General features: G+C 40.1%; 2 protein-coding genes across 2 annotated transcripts; one reads left to right on the top strand and one right to left on the bottom strand.

Annotated features, from left to right (window-relative positions):
- Positions 1-1,107: 1,107 nt before the first annotated feature.
- rheb (Ras homolog, mTORC1 binding) lies at positions 1,108-7,324 on the bottom strand. Its single transcript, XM_053329860.1, has 8 exons — positions 7,044-7,324; positions 6,050-6,121; positions 4,590-4,657; positions 4,405-4,487; positions 4,223-4,279; positions 4,072-4,119; positions 3,551-3,632; positions 1,108-1,938 (listed from the first exon to the last, which is right to left on the bottom strand). Exons 1-8 carry the CDS (start codon positions 7,093-7,095, stop codon positions 1,846-1,848), a joined length of 555 nt encoding a protein of 184 aa, XP_053185835.1. The 5' UTR covers positions 7,096-7,324; the 3' UTR covers positions 1,108-1,845.
- Positions 7,325-20,507: 13,183 nt separating this feature from the next.
- On the top strand, positions 20,508-21,428 carry LOC128368933 (leucine-rich repeat-containing protein 30-like). Its single transcript, XM_053329859.1, has one exon. It carries the CDS (start codon positions 20,508-20,510, stop codon positions 21,405-21,407), a length of 900 nt encoding a protein of 299 aa, XP_053185834.1. The 3' UTR covers positions 21,408-21,428.
- Positions 21,429-25,618: the final 4,190 nt, after the last annotated feature.

Genomic DNA, 25,618 nt, shown 5'->3' with positions numbered 1-25,618 from the left:
CAAAAACTGAAAATGTTTGTCAAATGTTTTTGAATCATGTGCCTCAAGCTACCTCAAGTTTTTATGTTCAAAGTCAACATTTTCTTTCTCTCTTTTTTTTACTTTCCTAGATGGCCATTTCCAGAGATGCGGTTCTCTGTATGATTGCGGGATCTTGGAGACGATTCCAGACATGGACATCAAGTGCTGTAGCGATGACATGTGCAACACCTATTACATTTAATTCCAAAATAATGTTAACATCTGGACAAAAAAACTGTGCTAGAGTACCTCTGAGCAAGGCACTTCAACCAACTGTGATTACATGAATTGGAAGCAGCTACTTGTTCCTCTGTAAACCCTTTCCTCAGACAAATAAAAAAGCTGTAAAAAGAGCATGTGCGTGTTCATATTCTTACGCCTGGAAAGAATAAGCGGTTGTTTCTTTTGACTTTAACAGCCAAATCAAATCAGTAATGAAGCCTGCCTCTATCACACTAAAAATAGCAGGAATCACAGGATTCATGTTTATGAAAGATGTAGAAGAAGAGACTTATCCATACTTTCATTCCCAACAGGTTGTTTTATTGTAACAGTGCTTTTTCAAGTCATCTTAAAAAGTATCTCAGGCTGTTCCCAACAAAGATGAATACAACTGGACATACTTAGACACACCAGTTTTAAAGTGTCTCCACTGGCTTCCAAAAGTTTTTAAATATTCCTGCTAGTACAGCAAAGGAGCACAACACAGCTCTGGTTGTCTTACGCAATATGAACCCTGTTCATGCAGGTATTTGTTTGCCGTCTGCTAACTGTTCCAAAGTCAAAAGAAAACACAGAGAGGCAGTATTTAGGTCTTATGCAACATAAAACTGGAACACACAAGACTGGAGTTAAACGTTTATGCTCTGTATTGCTTCACACTGAATCATTAGATCATTATTCACCCTGCACATGAATCTTACACCCTCTTCAATTTGTTGCGTCATCTTAAAATTTGTGCTTCTGTTGTATTTACTATGTTTTTATCACTTCAGTTACAACACTTCAATTTACATTTGAAAAAGTGGTAAATGAATAAGCTCGTCCTTACACATTATCAGAGCAATAATCCACACTCAAGCCTGCTTTTACATAACCACTTTTTGCTTTAATGATTACAATCAAAAACATTTGTACAACATTTTCAACATTAGAAAATGGATGCAGATTTTTGGCTGACAGTAACTGCTATGAAAACAAACTGAGGGACAGAGATGTGGGTACTGCGTGGAGACGAAGTAGAAAAAGAGTTATATATTGGAGGGACCAAACAACTGGTGATGTATCAGAAGAAACGTACCGTGTTTACTTATCCATTTTCAGAGCATACGCATGGCAGACATGACTTTTCTCTTATCTCGTGTTATTTAAACAGAGAATTGCTTGTTGCCTATATGGGAGCTGCATAATGGGAAGCAAAGATGCATCAAGCCACTTCTATCTCTGGCCTTAGTCATGGGTTTGTCGTCATTACCGAGCAAAGGGAAAAACATTTTTTCTGATACACCTAAATGATGTTCTGTGTTTTGCATCAGTGCCAAGGACAGAGATGGAGGAGGGGTGGATTGTGGGAAATATAAGACAAGGGAACCACCACTCATCCTTTAAATCAAACACACAAAGAAAAACAAGGATGACAATGGGGAATTGGAAATACTGATAAATAACAGTGGTATCAGAGCCATAAATAGACAGTATTGGATATTTAGGACCCTGTGGGGAGAGGGGGGGGGGTGGAGTCAGCTGAGGTGGAGGAGAACTGGCAGCTAGCCTTCAAGTAACGGGATATCCCAGTGCAGTGTCCTGTGTGTTGATTGGGCGGCTCTACATCATGGAGCAGGACGTTTTTCCTGGCTGCACGCCGCCGTCCATCTTCTCTGCCTCCAGGATCATCCTCCGGAAAACCTCCACAGCTGTCTGAGGGAGAGATAGAGACACACCCACAGGACAATGTCACAATGTCAGTCACACACACATTGATCCAGTGGGGCCTCACTGGCTTTAGGCACAACACAGAGACATTGTTGTTTTTATGGGCATATAGCAATACTGTTTGCTTTCATGATTTGAAGCAGACAGGTTGACATCCTGAACATACAACATAGATATGGTACAAAATACATCTGACATAAAATGGACAGAATTTTTAAGAGTTTGTTGTATATTTTGAGCTTATGTTGGATGAAAATGATAAAAATCTAAAGCATAATAAATGAAGGATGCTGTACTTTATGAGGCTGTGGTTGATGGTTCACACTTTTTACTTTATTTTTTAGCCACTTGGGGGCAGTGAAACAAGCTGTAAACACAGACTAGACTATTATTGTGTTATAAAGTTGATTCAGTAGCTTATCTACACATCCAGCAGGAACATTCACACTCTTGTGTCCAACTGATGGACAGTCCAATATTCACTCTAACCCTTTTAGTTGGTTTGTGGTGGCTTGTTCTCCACCAAATCCTTTCTCATTAGTTGTTAGGTATTCTACTATGTTCACCAGCTAGTTGCTAACGCTGCCTTTGTACTATTTAGTGCTGGGCAGACAGCTGTTTTTTTGCTGAAAACGGCTGTCTGCTGAGACTACAAACAATGCTTGTGAGTGAACCAAACAGTACAGTCAGAGGCTGTAAAGCAACACAAAGAGTTAAAAAAATGTTAAAATGCTTTGTGTTGCTGAAGAGAATCACAGAGTCGGGTAATAATTCTCTGTGGGTTCATCACCATGACTGCCTCCTTTCATATAACACACCCATTGTGACCCATTGTGACCCATTGTGAATATAAAAACATTCAATACAGCAGCTTTAAATTATAGCTCTACAAATTTCAGTCTAGTAGTAGCTTCAGATACATTTACTAATACAGTTTATCAACCTCTGGGGGCTGCAAAATTGCTTTGGGCAGTATATTGATAGATATGGGCAAGAGGGAGAGAAACTTATATGTGTTTACTACTCACCAATTAAACGGTTTTATTTAATATATGTGTGTATGCTCTTTAAGCCAAGGCAGCAACAGAATACAAATTCATGGAGTGGATAATGCTTAAAAAAGGCTGTCTAGAAATCATAAAAAATCACTCAATTTACTAATAAAGTCCATAAAGTTGTTTCGAGACAGATTTTTCAAAATGTATACAACAGAGGCTTTGATATCTCCAACTTTAGTCCCTTGTATGGGTAAAGCTCCAAAAATACTAGATCCTACAATTTCCCATAATGCAACTTGACAGAGTCTCTTTGTTAGACCCTCTAGCCCATGACCTCAAATTGTTACACAGATTCCACATTAAACTTTTTTTGTAGTTTTTAATCACAAGCTGAGATCAACCTGATAGTGTACTGGGGGTTAGACTCAGGAGGACTCCCTGTACAGCCTCAGAATAGAACTTTTGGGACTATTTAATCAACAAATTCATGCCAATTACTATTATACTATTATAGCAAAGATTAAAATGAGATGTAAATTGGTACTATTTTGAAACAGAGGTATAAATACGTCCTGACCTCCTGGTAAATATGATCGTACCTGGTTCTCTTTAGCTGAGGACTCCATGAAGGCAGCATTCCAGGATTCGGCTAATGCTTTACCCTCTTCGCAACTGATTACTCTGAAAATGACAACAAATACAACAAAAACAGGAATAGCAGACGAAGCCGGTCAGTGAGGGTTACACAATATTTCAGAGTACGGCTGCAGTGTCGATTCTAACTAAACCACAGACCTCAATTCCTGAGAAATTTGCTCTTATTAACATTTCATTTGACTTGATCATAAGTCATGTGTAATTGCACGGCTAACACAAACACACTGAGTCAAGTTTAAACAAACTAGCTTGGTGGAAAACAGCTTCTTTTTTGCTTTGTATTTCTTTTTGTGTTTTATAGGCTTAAGGTCTTGTGAAGTTTTACATTTGTGCCACCAAGAGCCTGCAATACCATAATCAATTATACAGTAATGATGGTGAATACTAAGAAGTGCCTTGGCCCATATATACCTATGGCATATATTAAACCTAATGTAAAATTTGAGTGTGCTTCAGGACGTACCGCTCCATATGTAGGTCGTTCTTGTTACCGACGAGCATAATGGGTACTCTGCATTAGAGGAAGAGAAAACGGCACATTGTCATTCATGCATGAAATATTTCATACTTCTTGGAATGCATCAGACAGCAAAAAAAGACGAAGAGCTACTCACTGAACTTTCCCCACCATGTCCAACAGTTTTTCATGGATAACTTGTACAACTTCAAAGCTAGAAGAAATGAGTGGAAAGTTTCTTCTTCAGCATTCATATACCGTAAGCTGCCCAACTCATTAAACAGGACTAAAGAGATGTTTGTTTTTTTGTTGTTTTTTTTAAAAAAAAGGGAAGTTTACCTTTTATTAGACGTAACTGAATAGACCAGAATGTAACCGTTGATATCTATGGAGTAAGTCTGTGGGAAGATAGAGTACTCATCCTGGAAAGAAGGAGATATTGACAAAATTGGTATATATAATGTTACAGGTTTGAAGCAGAATCAAGATCAAATTATGAACATTCAGTCAGCACGGAGTCATACCTGTCCTGCTGTGTCTACCAGCTGAAGGTGGTACTCTTGTCCATTTATTGTGATCATTTTAGTAAATGCTGCAGTTGAAAAAAGAGACAAATTGGAAATGAACCACTGGGAATGACAAATGAAGCATTTTAACAGATGGAGTGAGACATTTCTTTTTACATCAACATAAAAAAATACACATAAATAGTTGAGCCTTCATCTCTCATAGTGTTTAGTCTGCGGATCTTGAGACATACAGTATGAGACACAACCCAGTTATGGATCCATTTCTGGTTGTATAGGACCACCGAGTTCATTCAGTACAGGAATGTCAATATCTGCCTGGAGATGGGTCATTTTATCTCCAATGGTTGCTGAGGGATTGCACAGCCTGCAGCATCTTGCTGATAACACTGACACTTTGCTTTATGTTAACCATCCAGCGATTATTTATAGATGCAGACCACACATACTCGAGAAACGCAGGATGGTATATGAGCAAACATGTTGGGAAAAGAGAAACAGCCTGAAGGCAAAGTTTAAATCTCCTGAGTGTCTGGGAATATGTGTATTTAGAATGTTCTCGTCTTCTGCAAACCTGTACAGTCAGAGTGCATTCAAGCGAGGCAATAAAATAAGCCAGTGACATCCAGGCTAACAGAAACGAAAGGTCAGTAAAGGTTTCATTCCAACCCAACAGTACACCAGATAATATCTGAAACATTCCTCAAAAGAAAGTTTCTGGTGGAAAGTGTGTATCAGTTAGTGTTTGGACATGTCGGCTTGGAGGAAATACTGCACCCTGCTGGGTAACAATTTAGTCTCATCAGTGAGTCTGTCAGCCAAATCATATACAGTATACCCGACAAAATAAACTATGGTGAAATATTCAGAGGAGGAGTAACACTTTCTATCCATCCAGGTTTGAATGAGTAAATATGCAACATGAGCTATATAATGATATAAACTGATGTCAAACAGATGTTGATAATGAGAAAGCCTTATGATTATTCTAATGTATGACCACATCTGATAGAAAACCCATACTTGGGTAGGTCATGTGATTACAATTAAATTATCTACATGACAACTGAAATACTAAATCAGAATATTGATTCCAAACATCTTAATAGAGATTTGGGCATGTATTTTTTTTTTTACTTTTGAAGCTTAATGGGTTTTTTTGGTATGGTTGTATGTTGCGATCGTAAAGCCCTCATATTAAATGTAGAATTTTGAACTATGTTAACCTTATTTATTTGTCAGTTTACAAAGAGCTGAGGTGGGTCACCTTCCCTGAAACAAAGACCACTTCTACCAACATCATAAAAAATACACACTTTCATGAAATACAACATTAACCTCAGGAGAGAGAAAAGCGGGTGCTCCAAGAATTGAACCTCAGATAAAAATTTCCTTGGGGGGGGGGGGGACCCTGTTTGTACATAAAGGTGCAACAAACCACATAATCCCCCACTTACTGTTTTCTATTGTCGGGTCATAGGAGTCAACGAACTGGCCTTCCACAAACTGAATTGTCAAGGAGGACTTTCCTGTAAAATACAAAGGATTATTATGAATAAAGATCCTTCAGAGGGAAGAAAAACATTACAAATGTGGAAAGATATGAGATAAGACCTTAAAAGTTTTTAATGCAGTTATCCACAACAGCTGTTCATCAACCATGTTCTTTGGCTCAGGTGTATATTCGATATAAACATGACAAGACATTAAAGGGGTAAACATATGTGTGTTACAAAAAAAATGAACACACAAATAATAATTTATTACAACACAAGGCCATATGGGACATTTAGAAAAACAATAGTAGGTAGTATAGGGGGCCATAAATACAATACAATTCTCTATGATAATAATATAGGAGTCTTTTGTGCTGGTATGCTGGCTGGGCCTCCACTCGTACTATCTGTGTGTGCCATCTTGCCATCCTGAACATCCTTTTTTTTTTTTTTTTTTACCGCATACGGATTGCGCTTCTTTGGTTCGGTTTGGATCAAATAAAAAAGAAACTGCCCAGTAATCATGCGCCAAATCCGGTGGTCCTTCAGGCCTTCCCCACCACAGCAGGAACTCTAACGACAGCTCGGTTGGGGTCAATGATGGAAACGTTATCATTGAGTCCGCCAGAGACGAGATGCGTAAAAAAATATATGGATCTTGAATATTCGATGGGGAGGCCTCATGTGCGTGCCCCCCCCCCCCCCCCCCCCCCCTCCAAAAAACGCACAAGGCCACATCTCACCTGGTGGCGCTCATTCACCCGCTCCGGGATGCTGCGTGACAGATCCCCACTCCCTATAAATTAAGTCTATTATAGGAGGCGTAAACCGCTCTCATAATGGATTTAAATTGACCTGAAAGGCCGCTGAAATCTAGCCCCTACGTCGCATCCAAAAGGCCCTTAAGGTGTCATCTCACCCTCCTCCTCCTGTACGTCGTCTGATCGGAACTCACCTACGGATCTGTACCCGAGGATGGCGATTTTTCGTGATTTCGGCTGCGGCATATCTCGTTGTGGTTATCGCATCTAGTCCTCGGGGTGTACCGCAACCTCCAACCGGAATGGCATCCAAATTTAAGGAGCGCACAGATTCGACATACAGCCAGAAGATGACAGAAGGGATCCCTCTTTCTTTGCTGAGTTTACGAGGAAATTTTACGTCCACCGCTTGAAAATAATGTTATTTCAGGTCATATGAAAAAGCATGGAGTATAGATCTACAATAACTGCGTCACTCCCCTTTGCAATGTAATGAATTAGTAATTACTGCTCCGCTCTGATTGGATACACACGCAGTGAAGGAGGGCGTTGATGCCCGTTGTAAAGCTCTAATTGGTTTAGTTGGCTGTCAGTCAAACAGAAAGGACCGGGTCTTGTAATGTGATTGGTCGATACACGCAATATGACGCGCTGGGTGGTCGGGTGCAATGTCATTCACATCTTTAGGGTCAGAGAGCAGGGAAGACGTCATCTTTTTTTCCCCTTTTCCCCCCCATGTACACCCTGTAGTAATTTCTGCAATGACATATGGAGAAAAGCTAAATAGTATAAGCCACTGTTAAAATATTATAGGATTATCATACAGATCTCATTGTGCTCACAATAGACATTAAAATCCCCTTAAACTTATTATTTAATGCAGTGATATCCCATTAATGCCCATACAAACATAAATAGGAGGAAGACATAATGTGGCTATAAGCTTACTACACACACTATACAATAACTACATCACAGCTGATTCATAGGAGAATTAGGTTACAGTGTGTAATGAATAAAAGAGATGACAATACAATGTGGTGAAAGGTCAATGAGTACATAGCCCACTGTACCATTGTAAGGTAAATGCATATTTTTTCTTTCTATTATAATTTTTTTTAAATTAAAAATATACTGATATTTTTGCACTTACTACAGTACTCATCTACATTATTATTATTATTATTATTATTATTATTATTATTATTATTATTACATCTATAGCTTATTTAAAATAAATATTTTACATTAAAAACTCACCAGCGCACAAAATATGAGGCATTGTCATTATTAGCTGACCAGACAATTTATCATCAAACTCCATCTGCTGATGAGCATCATATAATATGGTCAAAAGCTCCAGGACATTATTACTATTGAGATATCTTGAGCTTTGATTGTTTTCTTAAAATCTGTTTGGTCAAGAATATTAACGTTGAAATCAGATCTAGTTCACCCACCTACGACATCAAAATCATGCTTACATTTATCCATCAGTAACACCCTAGAAGAGGCCATTGTGAGTATAGGCGTATTTTTACTTTTGATATATAACCACCCTCTTAGGGCTGTGTATCATTTATAAAATTATGATACCAGTACCAATCCAAGTCCCTTTAAAGTGATACTGATACCAATTGAGTATTTCATCCAATACACATCATGTGAATATAGGCATTAAATTGCATAGGTTTAAAGTCATGTACAACACTCTACTTTGAATAATAACTTTTTTTACCTGGTTAGGAAGTCTTAAAATAACAACTACCTCTTCACTCTCATGAAAAAATCTGCAAACTATGAAAATGGAAAGTGGAATAGACACACAATGTCTCCTACTTCACTGTGAACTCTATTTTCAGTGTACGTGCACTTAAGGCTTCAACTTTCCACATCAGTCTTGTGTAAACTGCATACTGGACCACAGTTGGCTTCCAAACTAGTTTTGATGTCACAAATCATGCTTGTGAAAATATATCTTAAAAACTCACATTTAAGGTGATAGCAGAGAAACTTAACCCCTTCAGCAGATGGATGTGAAAACAGCCTTCTTGCTTCGAACTCTGCACAGACATCATTCTGCACAGTGAAGCTCAAACATCTAACTGAAAGAATATGATTAAAAACACATTTTTGACTTGGAGTGAAACGTAAAAGGCAGGACTTTTACTAATACCATACTTTGGCCACTAGATGTCCCCATAACACTATTTATATCTCACACAGGATCCATTGAGAACACCAGAAACCTATCTGTAAAAGTTCAAATCATATTACATATTTCCATAGAAAGATCACATCCCAAGTTTTCCATCTTTTGCTCCAACTCAAAAACTCATGGAGCCCTGTTTTTAAACTGCACTACACAATCAGACATACTCATGCAACCCCCCCTAAACAGCTAGACAATGTACCTCAATAACACATAAATCAGACACACTACACCCATTACACACATCCCTGATGATCTCAGCTGATAGTGTACTCCATTATGTTAAAATACCCAGGTCTTAATATAACTCTGGCCTAAAACCAAACCACAGGCATGCAACAATACCATAGGAAGTCAGGCCACAATTAGTGGGTTAAGCCCATCGGCAGACACTGGAATTCAAGGCAGGCGTGGTGAAGGTGGTGAGATGATGGGGCTCCTCTTTGCTCTATAAAAAAGACAGAAAGCAAGGATTAATGTTACTTAACTGTGTCAATCATTCTTAATTTCACCTTAATAATGGAATCTGTAAAACTGCATTTTGTAGAAAAAAAATTGAAGTTGTTTTTAAAATCACAGCATAAATGCCAGTTTACTGAATTTTGGAGCAAAAACATAATTATATACTCTCTCAAAAATAGCCCACGGGCCCAAGGGTGTGCAGTTTTTCCTGCCCTGTGACCAATGAAATCCCCCGTTTCCCTGTCACGTTCTCGACCATTACTACTTAATCACAGAAATGTCCAACTCCCCCATCAGTAAGACCTAACTGTTTTGCCTCCACACACACTTCTCGGCGCTAGAGACAAGAAATCACTGTGTCAGCAATAGGCGATTTGTTCTGCATGACATTGGGTGTCAAAAAAAAAAAAAAAAAAAAAAAAAAAGCTTGACTGAAATGGCTGAAGGGTGCCTGCAATCACTGGACACACACACACACACACTCAAATACACAACCAATACACATGAGCACTGTCACTTTCTCAGCCTATTTCACCCTCTTACACACACACACACACACACACACACACACACACACACACACACACACATACACACACATGCTCTCAGGAAATTATGATGACCAAGAATAGGTCACACTGGTAATACAGCCATGTTCTAGCCAGGGATTACAGTGTGCTGACATAGGCCAACAATAAATACCCCCAGCAGGAACAACAGGTGTCTGACAAGATTGTGTCACTTTAATAAAAGGCTTACACAAGCCTCAGAGAAATAATACATTAAGCTCTTTTAGACATGTTGGCCTTTTATTGCTTCATCCCTTGTGATTGGAAAATTTCTTTTTTTTCACCCCAACAATTAATCTCACAGAATCTCGTGTGCATCGAGACACAGATGTGATTAAGGTGGCAGTGTCGTGTGAGTGACTGCTAATGTCATGAGATCGATATTCCTGTCACGAACAATGTCGCAGGTTGAAAACTCACTTTAGATTTTTCCAGACTCTGATTTCTTTAGCTATGCGAGCTAGTGGACATGCAGCTGGAGCTCGTGTTTCTGAACCCTGGGTGTGTGGCACCAGCGCCAGCCTCTTTCAACTCACTGTGAAAGCACCCCTGGCTCTGTTAGTATGCCAGCCTGTGCGCCAGTGGAGCGAGTCAGCTACATCCTCCAGCTGGGTTTGTGCCACCGATGGGCACCTGGACCCACTCGCAAACCTCATGAAACAGAATGCATATTAAACTGAGAGGAATGCATTTGTGTGGCATCTTTCACCAGCAAAGTGTGTATATCTGCATGATGACTGGGGGACACACGTAGTACCTTTATGTTGCTAATCTTTGAGGCTTTTATCAACCTACTGGAAGCAATGTGGCCTTTTTTTAACAGGCAGATTCACACTTCAGGCTGTGCCTCAGCTGTTGGACTGTGTCCAGAGTCACACAGGCCTGAAAGACAGCCATCGTTATCCAACTCTCACAAGGTGTCATTGTAGGGATCCAATGATTACCATATCAGCACCACATGAAACATTTATGGCTTGCTGGCAGTGATGGTCTGGCAAGCATCCTAATTTCTAGAACAGAGCTTGTCAGATCCTATTGTTTCAAGTTTTGGTGGCATGCACAGAAAAATCATCAGCCTTGAAACTTTTGTGCTGTCACTTGTGGTCAAAACTTTGCAATATGAGTTTCTTCGACACACTTGACACACCCAGAAGGCCTTCGTTAAGCAGACATCTTACTACACTCAAGTGCACACACCCCACTCACTGCAACATATATCCAACACACACTGAGCAACAAGGGAGTCTACTCAAACTGGCAGTGATCCTGCCTCTCTTTCGCACTGCTTTCTGCTGTTGCACTGCTTATTTGCAATTATTTGAACACAAACACTTACCGTCCCTGCTATGTAGGATTAAGTAAGCTCAACTGTCATTGAGGCATGATCATGTTGCTTCAGGATTTGCTTATTTAGATTAAATTGCTACTTAATATCACTTCATTACTTTTTAATTCACTGTAAACATCTGAGATGTGGGCAGCGATTCAGAAGTCTTGGACCAGGCCACGACAGGATGGCCTTGCAGAGGATTATAATTATGTTTGAGGGTCCAGTTGCTCAATGTTCATCACTTCAGTTACAAACTTGTATGGCACAAATCAAGTCATGAACTGAGTGTCCTGTCAGTACTGTGGACAATGTGGGACTGTTCTGACCCTGTCCAAAGCCATGTATGGGATTATTCTGCACAGAGTGGTCTTCGGGCCTTCACTTTAGTAAGATAACATGTGTCTACTGGGTCTTCTCTTTGTGTTTGTTTATTTGTTTGGAGATCAGTCATCAATATCATGCTGCCACTGCTACTGGCTGTTATTGCTCTTCCACAGAGCTGCATGTGGGCGATGTCTTGACGTCCTCTGGCTGACAATTTCTGTTTTGATACTGCAACCATGTCTCTATATGCAGTGTTTGCACTGTTACTAATTGTAAATTACTTTGTTGTAACAGGCTTATGGGCTTAATTTTGTTTTAGTTGTCTGACATGTGCATTATGCTGCTTTCTTGCTCTTGTTTTAACCACTTAACACACGCCCCTGTTTTTTATGCTGTTAGCCTAAACGACATGCCCAAGTTGTGAGCAGCACAGATCCCACATAGTTTGAGACTCAGAGATGTGTCTGGTATCATTGGAAAGGAAACACTGTCAGGATTCTTGTAAAAGTGTCTGTGTGATTCTGTGACTTACTGACAAAGAGTGGCAGAGGTTACAATGATGGGGTTGTTTACTCGCCCATAGGTTTGCCTTTACAATGACATGTGTACAGACATTCAGGGACCTCTCAGCGGGTTATAGACACAATGAGGCCACAGCCACATGTCTTGGCTTCATGCAGTCCAAATTTGGAGTCAAAAGACCAAAAGATGAATTTTTCAGAATTATTTTTCAACAGGTATGTCCATGCGTTTTCCTCAGGTCCTTTTTGGAGACTCCAAATGGACACTTGGTTACCAAAGCTGTATAACCGCAATCAAACATCTATAACTTCACAACCCCTTTGCCTACAATCAAAATCTTGGTCTCTAATGAAAGCTGACGCCATATTATTATTATTATTATTAATATTATTATTATTATTATTATTATTATTATTATTATTATTATTATTACATATAACCATATTTTTTTGTTTGGCCATATCTATCTATCTATCTATCTGTTTATTTTGGTATAAGTCATATGTTAAGTCGAAGAAGAACCAACCGTGTACCAAAATGCCGTGTGCGTAATGATATATGGTTCAACTCTTTTACGCACAGGGCACACGCCGGTTATCCTTTGTAGTTTGTTTATGGACAGCCAAACTAATAGCTTAGTGTCATACACCGTTGGAAACCTCTGACCATTGGCTAAAAGGTTATCAACTTCATTTCACCGAATATTTCCATAGGCTGGAACAGCAGTCAATCAAAGCCATGTCGTCATTGTTGTCGGTCACATGTCCTCATTGGCTTTGGAGACATGTACTGCCTAAACCTAAACACCGATTGGCTTGTGTGTGGTGTCGTCAGAAGCAGGAGAGGCTCACGGTCGTAAACATCTAGTCACGTGTACTCTGAGATGGCCGTGCAGGTCAGGAAATGACGTAAACGGACCGTGTATGGTTTGTTATTTGTGTTATTACGTTACGTGTTGGACTAAATACATGGACATATTGAGGAAAGTATTTCGGTTTTATGGAAACGGATTTCATATTTCACAAGAATGGATACTTGGCGAGCTGTACAGAAAGTCCTGAGTCATAAGATGATCGTTGTGGATAAAGGGAAGACTTTGAAGGTATGTAGGCATTATAGCTTTTCTTACTTAGCTCAGGGGCTAGCCGAGCTAATCGCTAATACTATTACGGCTGTGAGCAACCATATAAGTCGTGAGTGGTCTTGAATGAATCAGGACAATCTAAGCTTTCCAACGATGTACGGCATGAATATATATGTTTAAGGGTTGGTGTTTAAAACATTCAGAAGAACTTGTGGCTACCTCCTAACATCCGTCCCGTCCCGTAGGCGGAACAGCGTGTTTTAAGTGTCTGCAGTTCCGATCCTCATCCCCATGTTGGCTGAAACAGACAAGTCACCCTCAAACATGCTGAAAACCATATTGATGTTTGGTTTGCAGTTAGTCATCCCTAATGTTTATGTGGCTTTGAGGATGTTCCTCACGTTGCCGGTGACAAACTATGAGGACACAGCTTAAACTTCACATTAATCCAAATAATTATTGTTACCCACGCCTTAGATTATTGTTATCATGATTATTAATGATACAAACAACAAAAACAACGACAGTAATAAGCTGCCGGAACTATGTAGCCGTCAGTTGTTTCCACTCTCGTTAGTGGTCTCCCCGTGTTAGCCGAAGCTAACAATACACCGGCATTCTCCAGTTCAACTTCAAACCTGGGGCTACATCGCCCGACCAAATAACACATTAAAAAGTACATGTAGCGACATTAAACACTACCATTTTCACTTACTTTCTAGTTCGTTTTCCAATTCGTAGTCCTGTTGTTGTTGTTTCTTCTTCCGGTGTTTCGGCAAAAACAGTCCCCGGTAATCCACGTCCGTTGTGGCTTTTTTTTATTTGCATCGTTTTTTTATTATATGCTGCGGTGTTTTTTATTTGCAGCGTTTTTTTTTTGTTTGCTGCGGTGTGTCTTTTTATTTGCAACGTTTCTTTTATATGCAGCAGCGTTTGTTTTTGTTTGCAGCGTTACTTTTATTTGCAGCTATGGTGGGTCTCGACCACCGTATAAATGGGACCATAATTTACACAATGAATATCATGCTGTATTAAAGAAGACTTAAATGCATTAGGAAACTGTTTACTGAGGTAATAAATCAAGTCAAGTGAGAAGAAGGGTCATTTTCTCATAGACTTCCATACAGTCAGTGGAGTCGCCCCCTGATGGCCAGCAGGGGGAATACAGATTTAAGGCATTACAGCATTGGTTACACTTTTCAGACCGGGGACTACCCGCTTGTTGTTAACACAGTAAATAGTGAGGGATTTTTGGCCACTTGAGGGTAGTGGAAACAGCTGTAATCAGATCACTGACATATTATCAAGTTATCAAGTTGTTAAAATGAAGGTGTTAGGAAACAGTCGCCTGTTTACACATTACATAGAGGAACATTCACATTCATTGAACTGGACAGCTGCATGTACGTCTACTATTCCCTTTCCTTTTATATGTACTGTGGTCTCCACCAACTCCTTTGAAGAATATCTGGCTTTTAGCAGGGAAATAATACCCAATTGTGTTTTGTTCCTCTGTTTTTAACAGAGACAATGCACACTACAGTTATTGCATCATCATATAGACTAGCCAAAAGCAAATTGTCATCTTTGGTTCTTGGGCTAAATGGTGCTGAGCAGGTAGCATACAGTGGGTGCTTTTTTTTGTGGAAAACTGCTGCCCATGGTTGCTGGAAATAAGGTTTCTGAGAGCAGTGAGTGAACCAAAACAATGAACTTAAAGACAGTGAAATGCACTGTAGAGTTGAGGTGAACTGCAGAGTCTGGCCATATTACTTTCATTTTATTGTCACAATAAGCTTTCACATAGTCATTTGAAATAGTAGGCAGTAGTGCAACTTGTATTATTTAGAAGTTCTAATTTCTCCTGCTTGTGTAATTAGTCTATTTCTGTGGTGGATGTGTTTTGTTTCATTTAATCATTTTAGATTATTTGGGTGTTTAGACTTTTAAAGTCATTTAAAGTCTCCAGATATTACATTTCTGGTGATGGTCAAAGTTGTTCCCTTCTGAAATGGCCACAAGTCAGCTGCTGCCAGGCCCTCGCACAGAGGTTTCTCTGTATTCCCTTTGTAGTCTGAGGTGGATCAGGCTTTAATGCAAGTTTGAACAACTTTATTATTGTTACTTTGGAATTTCTGCAGAGCCAGAAACATAGTTGGAGCTTGGACTCAAAATCAACCTAATTTGTATCTTGTAGCATTGACATCTTATCTCATCTTATCATCTCACATTACTGTACAACTGTGCCATAACTACATATACCGTTTTTGTATAACACTCAGTAGCCTATAGCAGTGGCAGTGTGGGCAGGTGAGACCCAGATAGGCTGCTCGGTGGTACTTCATCACCCTGCTTGTTGTTGTCACAGCCACAATTGGTTTGTACTCCCATTTGCTGCATCAGCAAAGTCAGAACTGATTTTGTCACTTTGGAGCCCAGTTAGCTTTGTTCGCCACACTTCCCTCTTGATTCCGACCATCATTACAAATGGTATCTTTATACGGTGGAGTTAACCCGGATAGTGCTCTCCCTTGGGTGCCTTTATTATCTATTCATCATGTTGTCCCAGTTTATCTCAAGATGAATCTGGCTGCTTCTTTATAGATCTAACTACAGATACCTGGCATGTGGCCTGGGGAGAGAGATTAGCAGATTACAAGATACTCAGCAGAGGTCCCTCACTTAGAGTTGATAAGGAGGTAAAAAAAAATTCTACGATGTAAAATTGTTATGAATTTCTGTTCTGGCTCTTTTAGGACCAATTTGTCTTCAAAGTAGACTTGAATATGCTAAAGCCGCCTTGATATAATTTCCATGGTGACAGTTTGCACAACCGCAGGCAACCTCAGTGTGTCCAATCTGGTAAACAAATGAACATTTGAAACATTGAAATGAAATGTTCTTGGCCTCGTATTCAGCCTCCAAGCAGACTTGTTGGACACTCCCTCAAATTTCCTCTCTGCTAATTTGCATTGCTGAGTAGATCCTTTGTGTCACCTGGAGGTTTGGGCAGAGCAGCGTTGCAGCCAATTTCCAGATGGCAATTCAAATGTGTGACATATCCCCAATTTTTTGACAAAAATGTGCAGCCACTTCCACAGACTCCATTAACTGGGGGAGATGCGGACGCATGCACAAATGGAAAGTGGAAAGTGTCCAGTGGTGTGAATATTCACATCTGCACCTGCTGAATAATATACGATTATCAGCTCAGGTGGCTCGCCATCCACCACTGTTCACATGCCCATTTCATGGTGCTAATTTTGTCTGGAATACTCAATAGGCTTGCAAAATGCACATTTCTTGTCTCTCAGACCCGATCTTGTCTCATATTCTTTCTAAAGAGGGAACATATTCTTTAGTAGGAGTGTTGGCTTCAAGGAGTAATGTGTCTGCACTGTAGACTCTAAAGAGCCTCAGGTCTTGGCAGATACCCGTTACATTTCAACAGGACAGAGACATCTATGGCAGATTCTGTGGCAGCAAGGCCATATATCATCTGTCATTGCTAGGAGCCTCCACAGTAATGAACAAGTAATAATGGTATATATCTTGAACTTGAGTCTCTAAAGGTAGCTCATCCAGAGTCATTATTACGCCGCATAACCAGATGAGCTGTCTCAAATGAGATCATTTTTGTCACCCTGAGGACTGGAGGGTGTAACTGTTCTCAGAGTGAATAACTCACCCTCATTTGGTGCTAATGGGACTCTGTATTAAGGTGTTGTGTGAATGCAAGAGGAATGGTGAATCCCATTTTCTTGTCATTTAAATCTCAAGCTGTTTCCACACATCTGTTCCTCTGATACAAAGAGAGATTTGTTTAGAAAAAAAAGCATGCATGGGATGAAAAAAGGAGCATTTAATGAAGATTCATGCCTTGCAAGATTATGATGAAGTGATGGGCAATGGTGTGTTATGGAGAGGTATGTCATAATGACATCTCTCTTTCATAGAATGAACATTATTCCCTGTCCATTCATCCACCTACCTATCTAGCTTCTATCCCACCCCCTCCCTCCATCTGTCCCTCCACCTCAGCTTTTTTCAGGTATTTCAGTGCCACGGTTAACCCATAATGAGGGATATGCATATGAAGCCAAGGTTTTTCTGCATATTTGACAGCATGTGTTCTGAGCCTCGTGTTGCCACTCGGGGGATGTGTTTGCACATAGGGGGGAACGCTCTGACGGTTACAGCTGAGGTGTCATTTTTCATGTAAATAGAGGATGGCAGGATATAGCATTCCTGCTGTTTGTGAAATTAGCCATGGTACACATATACACAAATCAGCAACACAAATCCCCTACTAAAAACTGAAGGCTGCATAAAGACTTTGAGATGAAGTGTTTCTTACAAGCTCACACAAGAAATGTACCAGTCAGCCAGAAAGCAGTTTCTGTACCAAGTTATATGATATGATAAGGTATTAACATTTACTAAAAAATGTCCAGATGACACATGTTACACAAGCAGCTGCCTGAATGGGCAATGCACACAAACAGCCTGATCTCCAGTGTCCAATTCAGCAAACACATGATTCAACCTGTCATTCATAAGTGCTGATGTAGCCATGCTCAGAGCAGAGGCACTGAGTCCCCAGAGTTGGATATCACTGCTAACTGTCATCCAAGTACTTTGATTACTGGACTGGGAGAAGACTGATGACTAAGGCCACGCCAAGTCCTGGTCAGACTCTGTAAGTCTGTTTAGGAAAGTGGATCAAGTCCAAGGTCCCATTTACACCCCTAACATTATTATTAAGTTTTCACAGCTTATGACTGTAGACTTCTCATGTTGCAAAAATCATGTTAATCACTTGAATGACAACATTGAGAAAATGAAGTAAATATGAATGAAGTATAGGGTTTATTTTTTTGTCTTTATTTGACAAAATTACAATTTTATTCAAAAGTTGTTTAGCACATATCAGAGAGCTATATTTAGACCCATAAATTATAAATACAGCAGCTCAGTGTACATGCTGTAATGTACATGCTGTACATTTTACACTTATCACATGTCTGTCGGTCCTGGAAGAGGAATCCCTCATCTGCTGCTCTTCCTGGGGTTTCTCACCTATTTCTTCCCCGTTAAAGTATATTTTGTGCAGTTTTTCTTATCCTATTTGATGATCAAAAGATAGAAGGTGTTGAATACTACAGTGTATATACACTATAAAACCCTTTGGGACAATCTTGAGATTTGGAGCTGAAAGGGTAGGATTACGATGTTTCAAGTCAATCTTGCAATAATAGTCAGGTGTCAATGTTAACATTGACAGAGATTTTTTTTTCACCCTAATCTTTCATCCTATTCTACCAGTAGAACATCCCCTCCAAATGTGCTTACAACGTAAGTGACGAGGGACAAAATCCACAGTCTTCGCTTTGAGGGAAAAGTTATCTAAAAGTTTATTTGAAAATAATATGAGGATGTCCAAGTTAGTCAAATAAGCTGTGACTGTCTTCCACAGTCACAGTTTTTTTATTAAAAAAGAAATCCCTCAGTGTTTTCATGTTCAGCTGCAGTGGAATGAGTGAAACAAAACTATGGAATTTGGCATTAAAGACAGCAAGTTTGAAAGATATCTACTTGACTAGTTTGGGCAGGTGAAGGTAAAGAAGGATGACTGTCAATGTTGTTCCCTGTCACTTACAGTGTTCATTTTGGGCACCTGAATATTATTTAAGGACAGACTTGAAAAATTGTGAACCTATTTTTTAAAAGACTTGTTGTGACATGTTTAGCGCTCACAGCAAGAGAAGGTTGAGTCTGAATAAGACCTAATCAACATGGGGAGAATAAGTAATCTCTACCTTTCTATGTGGAATTCACATGTTCTCCCTATGCCTTCATGGCTTTCCCCCGAGTGCTCCAGTTTCCTTCCGCAGTCCAAAGACAAGCAGGTTATGTGAAACTGAATATCTAAATTGCCTGTAGGTGCAAATGTGTTTGTAACCAAGGCTTAGCAAATCCAAAATAGGATAAGCAAATATGCAGAGTGGATTGATGGATTACCAACTTGCTCAAAAATACATTTTAGATCACCGTCATCTTTTCCTCTAAGTCATCATCACAAGAATCACACTTAAAAGTGAAAAATATTGCTGAAAGTGAGTGGAACAAAAGCTTTCAATGAAGGCTGCTTGAAAGATACTTAAAGAACTCTGGGGGAAAGCATAAGAACCGTTTTACCTCATTGTGTAAGTTGCTTGGGGGAAAGACAAAGTGTTAAATGTAAATGCACTTTTACATAAAGAGAGTTTCACCCCTTGAGGACAGATGAATGAGATTTTGAACAACTGTAGAGTTTTCTACGAACCTACTGGAACGTTCCATGTCCTTTCGCACTTGAAATTAAACCAGCACATGTCTGTGCATAAGGTTTTGCTAATACCTCTAAGAACTGATACTTTTTTGAGAGATGATTCAGTGTTTTCACGGCTGCCAGCTTGGTTCCATATTAAAGATGGGACAAAAGAACACACACAAAGGCACAGAGGCTGTGAGGGGGGGGGGGGAGTGTGAAGAGATTATTGCCAGCCAGAGGTAGTATGCTAAATATCTGAATTATTTTTATTGCGAAATAGCAACACATAGCAGTTGAACATATCAACAAAATAAATATGGTTATGTGCCAATTGGTACAGCATGCATGTGCAGCAGTGCTTTTCTTTGTGTTAAACTATGAGATCATGGCAGTGACCTCAACTGATTGAGCTCACACAGCATCCTAGCCCCTGTCCTGCCCCCCGCATAGTGTGGGTGGGGAGCAGGGTGCTATCTGTGGACTTGAAAAGTGACAGGACCAGCTGGGGAATGAAATTCAGTAAGACAGGCAGTTGGTCTGTTTCGCAGACCACAAGCCCCCATATTGCTCTGTTACAACACCCTGCAACGCAGCACGGTGAGAAAGACCAGCCAGGATTCAGTGCTACTGCTGCCAAACATCAGGAGTTCAACAACAAAAACCAGACACCACAGTGCCACTGGAACTGATCATGTTCTGTGTGGCTCTTTCAAGAACCCTGGAGATCAATCAGCAGACATTATCTTTAGCAGTCCCCCTCAATGCTCTAAGTGTTGGTGATTCAGATAATCACATGCTGACATCGCGTTATAGGCAATAGAATCAACAGTACTGCAAGGACAATGGGTGGGAAGCAATCTCACAGTTTCTCTAACAAGGAGCTGAATGAGGTGAGTGTGAGTCAAAGGAGGAGGAGTGCTGTTAGAGACGACCAGCCCAGCCTGTCATCGGCTGCTGAGAGGATCCGCAAAAACACCACGGTACACTTTGGCTACAGCACGCTGAGTCTTGCCATGCGGGGGCTGGGTGAGACTCCCGCAGAGCTGTGGGAGCTGCGAGAGCTGCAGAAGCTAAACTTGTCCATGAACTGCCTGTGCTCCCTTCCCCCTGCCCTGAGTGCCCTGGACAATCTGGTGATCCTCAACCTGTGGGGCAACAATCTGTCTAGCCTCCCGCCTGAGATCGGCCTCCTAAAGAAGCTGCGTGTGCTATTCGCCTGTCGCAACCGCCTGAGAGAGGTCCCTGAGGAGCTGGGCTCCTGCACCTGCTTGGAGGTGCTCAGCCTGGCCAACAACCAGATCACAAGCCTCCCTGGCAGCTTGGGGGCCATGCACAATCTGACCAAACTTAACCTTAGTCACAACCGCATTACTCACATCCCCACCTGTGTCTACAACATGAAGGGCCTGGTCTTCCTCCACCTGGCCTGCAACCGTCTGGAGACCATTGCAGACCAGATCCAAGACTTAGTTAATCTGAAGATCCTTATCGTCGAGGGAAATAGTATCCACACATTGCCCAAGACTCTGTGCTTTCTGGAGTCTTTAGAACTCCTCAATGTTGACTTCAATGAGCTGCAAAATGTGCCGGTGGAACTGTATCTGCTGAGCAGGCTTGGGAAGTTGGCCTGCCATCCTATGGATAAAGGACTTCATATTATCCATAACCCCCTCCTCAAACCTATTAAGGAGGTTCTGCAAGGAGGGCTCAGTGCCCTCTACAACTACCTCAAGCCCACGTGAGGGACTACCACTGTGCGTGTGCGTGTGTATGTGTGTGTCTAAAAGAGTGTACCATAATGTGTTGTTGCACCAAAGCCGACCACTGGCACGTGGTAGTCATGCTCCTCTCTTACCACAAACTGTCTGACTAGAGATACTATCACTCAAGCAAAATGACCATTCATTATTCTTAATATTACAGAATATCTTCTGACAAATAGATTTTCCTGTTTTTTACTTAAATGTAATACAAACATTTGGTTATAAATAAACAACTAGAAACTGATGTGTCATGTGTAAACATTTATTAATCCACAGTCACGATTAATAAGGGTCACGACCAGTTGCTCAGCAAAATTTTACATGTCCACATTTGGAGTCTGACGACTGACCAGTTGATCTTGTTTGGCCTGTGGCAGTGACGGGAGCACGGGGTAAGTTCAGCTGCAGATCACCGCTCTCTTTGTTGCATTCAGGTCATGAGGATCGGGTGTGTAAAGTCAGTGGAAAGAACAGCAGAGGGGGGGCTTAAGATCTGCAAAAATAAACAAACCAAAACACAACAGGGACTTAGTCTCTGATTAAATGTTGTTCCACTCCATCAGATAGGAGTGGTGCTGCTAGGTGGCAGCTCCTCTGAGGTTGTTGGAAAGCAGACATTGAAAGCAGTGACAGAAAAATCTTCCATGATATCATAGAAAATATTTCATCATATGTGGAAAAGTATGGGACACTTTATTCATTTTAAATAATTTAAATACAACCCCTTTTGGATCTACTTTAGTCTTGCATTTACCCTAACACTCCAAATATTATATAAAGGGCAAAATTATTATAACTTTTACTATGATGTCCCTAAACCCTCCTCGTCCCCAAACATTTTTTGTAGTTTTAACCAATGTACAAAACTGTGAAGGTGTTTTATTTGCTAAATAAAAGTTTAGATAATGCCATAACAAGAACTTTGCAGCATCATGCAACACAGAGAATGTTTACACAGTCATCTTGCTCTGGTATCTTCTGCCATATATGAAACCAGTTTACTATTCTTAGTATTATTGTTTTCTAGTGAAATAATATGAGTGCTGTCATTATAATATAAAATCATGTTCTATGAGAAATGTTATCTTGTTAACATTGTGATATTGCTTTTAATCACACAGCCCTATTGTCAAGTGACCACTGTGATCTTTGTGACCAGTTGTATCTGCCTTTTTTCTGAATCTAGTTCTGAATTAACACAAATTAACAAACAATTAACAAAATTCATCAACTATAAGTCCAGAACATTATGTTAGCACATTAACCTGCTCATCTTCCAACAGCAATTCCTTGTAATCATTTTTGTATTAAAGAGAAGTGAGGAGACTTTATCCTGAATGATTAGTGATCCTTCTTGCAGTTCACTCATGTTCCGTTTTTTGCACTTTAAGAGTTGACTGGTTACAGCACTAGACAGTTGCTAAGTTGACACACATATAATTCTGTAACTACTCTGACAACTACTGAGCATTGTTATGTGTTGGATAAATGTGTATTTGATCCTGTATGATTGTATTGTCAACACCTTTTAACAAGGTCATACACATTAATTACCAGTCACAGTAACAGCAAGTGGAGCTAAATAAAAGAAAGAAAAGTGACCTCTGTTGGTGTATGCTTGTTACTACATCACTCACTATACTATGCTTCTCCTCTCACCGTCTGTGTGTGTGTGTGTGTGTGTGTGTGTGTGTGTGTGTGTGTGTGTGTGTGTGTGTGTGTGTGTGTGTGTGTGTGTGTGTGTGTGTGTGTGTGTCTCACACCCACACACAACTCACGCATTCATGATAGATGAACCTTTCCTGAATAAGTCTTTGTCCTAGATAGTGATCATGGGACATGTTGTCAAATAAAGCACCTATAAGGATATTGCTTCACTGTGAGTCAGGTGACCCGAATTCAGGTATGTGTTGTGTGGGATGTTACTACACCAGTGACAATACAATGACTTTGTCTGCTTGTGTTACTCATTTAACATAAAATGGAAATTTTATACATAGAAATAGACATTTTCATTCTGTAATTAATGTTAAAACATGGTTGGAACTCAATATCCAGAGTGATGAAGGAGTCTCTTGTGTACAGTTAGGTAAAACGCACATTAACCAGTATGGTGTTTAACTGAAATGATCATTTGCTGAAAATCAACATCAATGCAGTGAAAGTCATTCACTCACTTTATGGTCAGCTGTACGCTGGGGATCACCCATGACTGCAGTAAGCAAGCTTTGTGGGATTTGCATACTCTATTCAATTGCTGTGCGCTCAGATAACTTTTCTTTATAATGACACACAGTGTGAGATATAACAACTGGGTGAGCACAGATTGGTGCCCGTGTTCCTCATTCAAAGGTATTTTACATCTATCAAGTCACAGCTTAGAAAACAGTCTAGCATCACTAGCAGCCAGTGACTTCTTATAATGAAGGACAGCTAATCAATCCCATATTGAGCATTTGACAATCAAGGCATGGGATAATCACAATGGAATTATATAGCAAAACCACTGTTGTCTGGCAGCCACATGAGGAGAGGATAAATAAGCCTTTCTTTGTAGTGCAGTTTAAGTTTGGTGATTTATTCAGTCACACTGAGACTCCTCACTTAGGGTGGAGTGATTGGCATTTATTGACAAACAGCATTATACTGCCACTCATGACAATTACTGTGTGTCATAATTCATATGTTTAACTGATTTAAACTGTCCCCGCAGGGACAAATGTGAAGGAGAAAAGATTAGCTGCAGGCCATCAGGTTCTTCCATGGCTGATGGCGGCTCTCCATGATCAAATCACCTTTTCGATAGCTCAGACTGTTGTTCAAAAATCCGCAGCGGTGAGTCACTGAAACGACAGGCCGCTACCATAACCTTTGAGGCCTAAATATGGAATCTTTTGATCCTGGTCTGGCATCAATTTTGGAGGCCCTTTCTCCTTTCCAATCAGTGTAATGTCAGCTTTTCTGTGTCTCGCTTTGAGAATGTGATGAAAGTCAGCTTTTGAAAGGTTACTGGCTAAAAAAAAGGGGAAAAAAAGTGGCAGCCCCATATACATTATTTTTGATGGTGTAATTGATACACGGGCTTGTTTTTACCATCACCACTCAGTAAAAGCAGAATATCATTATGAGAAATTTGTCGGACATGACTGAGCACTGTGTTTATGGAGAACCACTGAAACACACCCCTCAATCACACTCTCACAAACACACTCTCTTTCTCTCTCTTTCTCTGAGCATTTGTGAGCGCAGACAATGATGTTATCCATCTGTCAGTCCATCCAATCAGAGGAGTTTACACTCTCACCAATCCCCATGACAGCTTTGCTCAGATGGGTATTCACACATTCCTGGCAACATAACTGCTGCAGCCAAGACAATACCTAAAGACCACAAAGAGGCGTGTGGTGTTTCTATGAAATGCTTCAGTCATTGTTTGGTACGCTTATGTAGAAAAACATTGAGTGCGGTTATATATCCTTGACAACACAAGGTCATTTTAAGACTAAATGTGGACTCATGTCAATCTGCCTGCATTTTAATTAGCCATGAAAAGTGCTGTTACAAGTGAAATGTGTGTTTATGCATGCAAAAACAATAAGACATGACATTGGCTGACTTTGTCATTAGTTGCTTCTCCATCCCTCTGTTTGATATTGCTGTGAGGATATCCTGTCGTTGTTTGCACTTGCCGTCTAAGATAGGACTCATTTTGAACAAATGTTTGCATATATAGGAGTAGGGCGTCATTATTGATTCATCGAAGCTGAAAAAAAAAACGTGAGTGATGATGCAGATCTGTTTTGCCAGGTCAACCAATGAAGTTCTCTTGAATGTCAGCCTGGGTTTTTACTTATAGGATCAATAATCAGAGAGGACACACAAGGTGAACTATGATTAAGAAGCCAGCTGGCAAATTTTAAGTTAAGTTATATTAAGTTTATTAAGTTCATAAATTAAAGTGTCAAGTTGAGCATGACAACGACTTAATTAAGTGTGGTTATTAGCAAAATCACCACCTTGGCATAACTGAAACTTTAATAATGATCCATATACTTTAACATTATTTCATTCCTTTCTGGGGACAGAAGCCACTTTGTCTTAAGGTTTTCCCAAAGGCTGACATTAGACACAACTGTATCATATAATAGGAGGCATCATCTTCATATGAGGTGTATGAGGTCTAAAAAGTT

This window comes from Scomber japonicus, chromosome 12 (assembly GCF_027409825.1).
Source record: "Scomber japonicus isolate fScoJap1 chromosome 12, fScoJap1.pri, whole genome shotgun sequence".
NCBI lineage: Eukaryota > Metazoa > Chordata > Actinopteri > Scombriformes > Scombridae > Scomber > Scomber japonicus.
Note: the sequence above shows the minus strand (reverse complement) of the source record. Positions and strands in the feature narration are given on the sequence as shown.

Bases quoted from the DNA above. Each gene is read 5' to 3' on its own strand.
- rheb (XM_053329860.1), bottom strand. From the start codon at position 7,095: ATGCCGCAGCCGAAATCACGAAAAATCGCCATCCTCGGGTACAGATCC. The intron at 4,120-4,222 runs GTGAGTAGCTCT...CCTCTAATGCAG, and splicing joins GACATGGTGGGGAAAGTTCA to AGTACCCATTATGCTCGTCG. The intron at 1,939-3,550 runs GTACGATCATAT...TCTCTCCCTCAG, and splicing joins CCTCAGCTAAAGAGAACCAG to ACAGCTGTGGAGGTTTTCCG.
- LOC128368933 (XM_053329859.1), top strand. From the start codon at position 20,508: ATGGGTGGGAAGCAATCTCACAGTTTCTCTAACAAGGAGCTGAATGAG.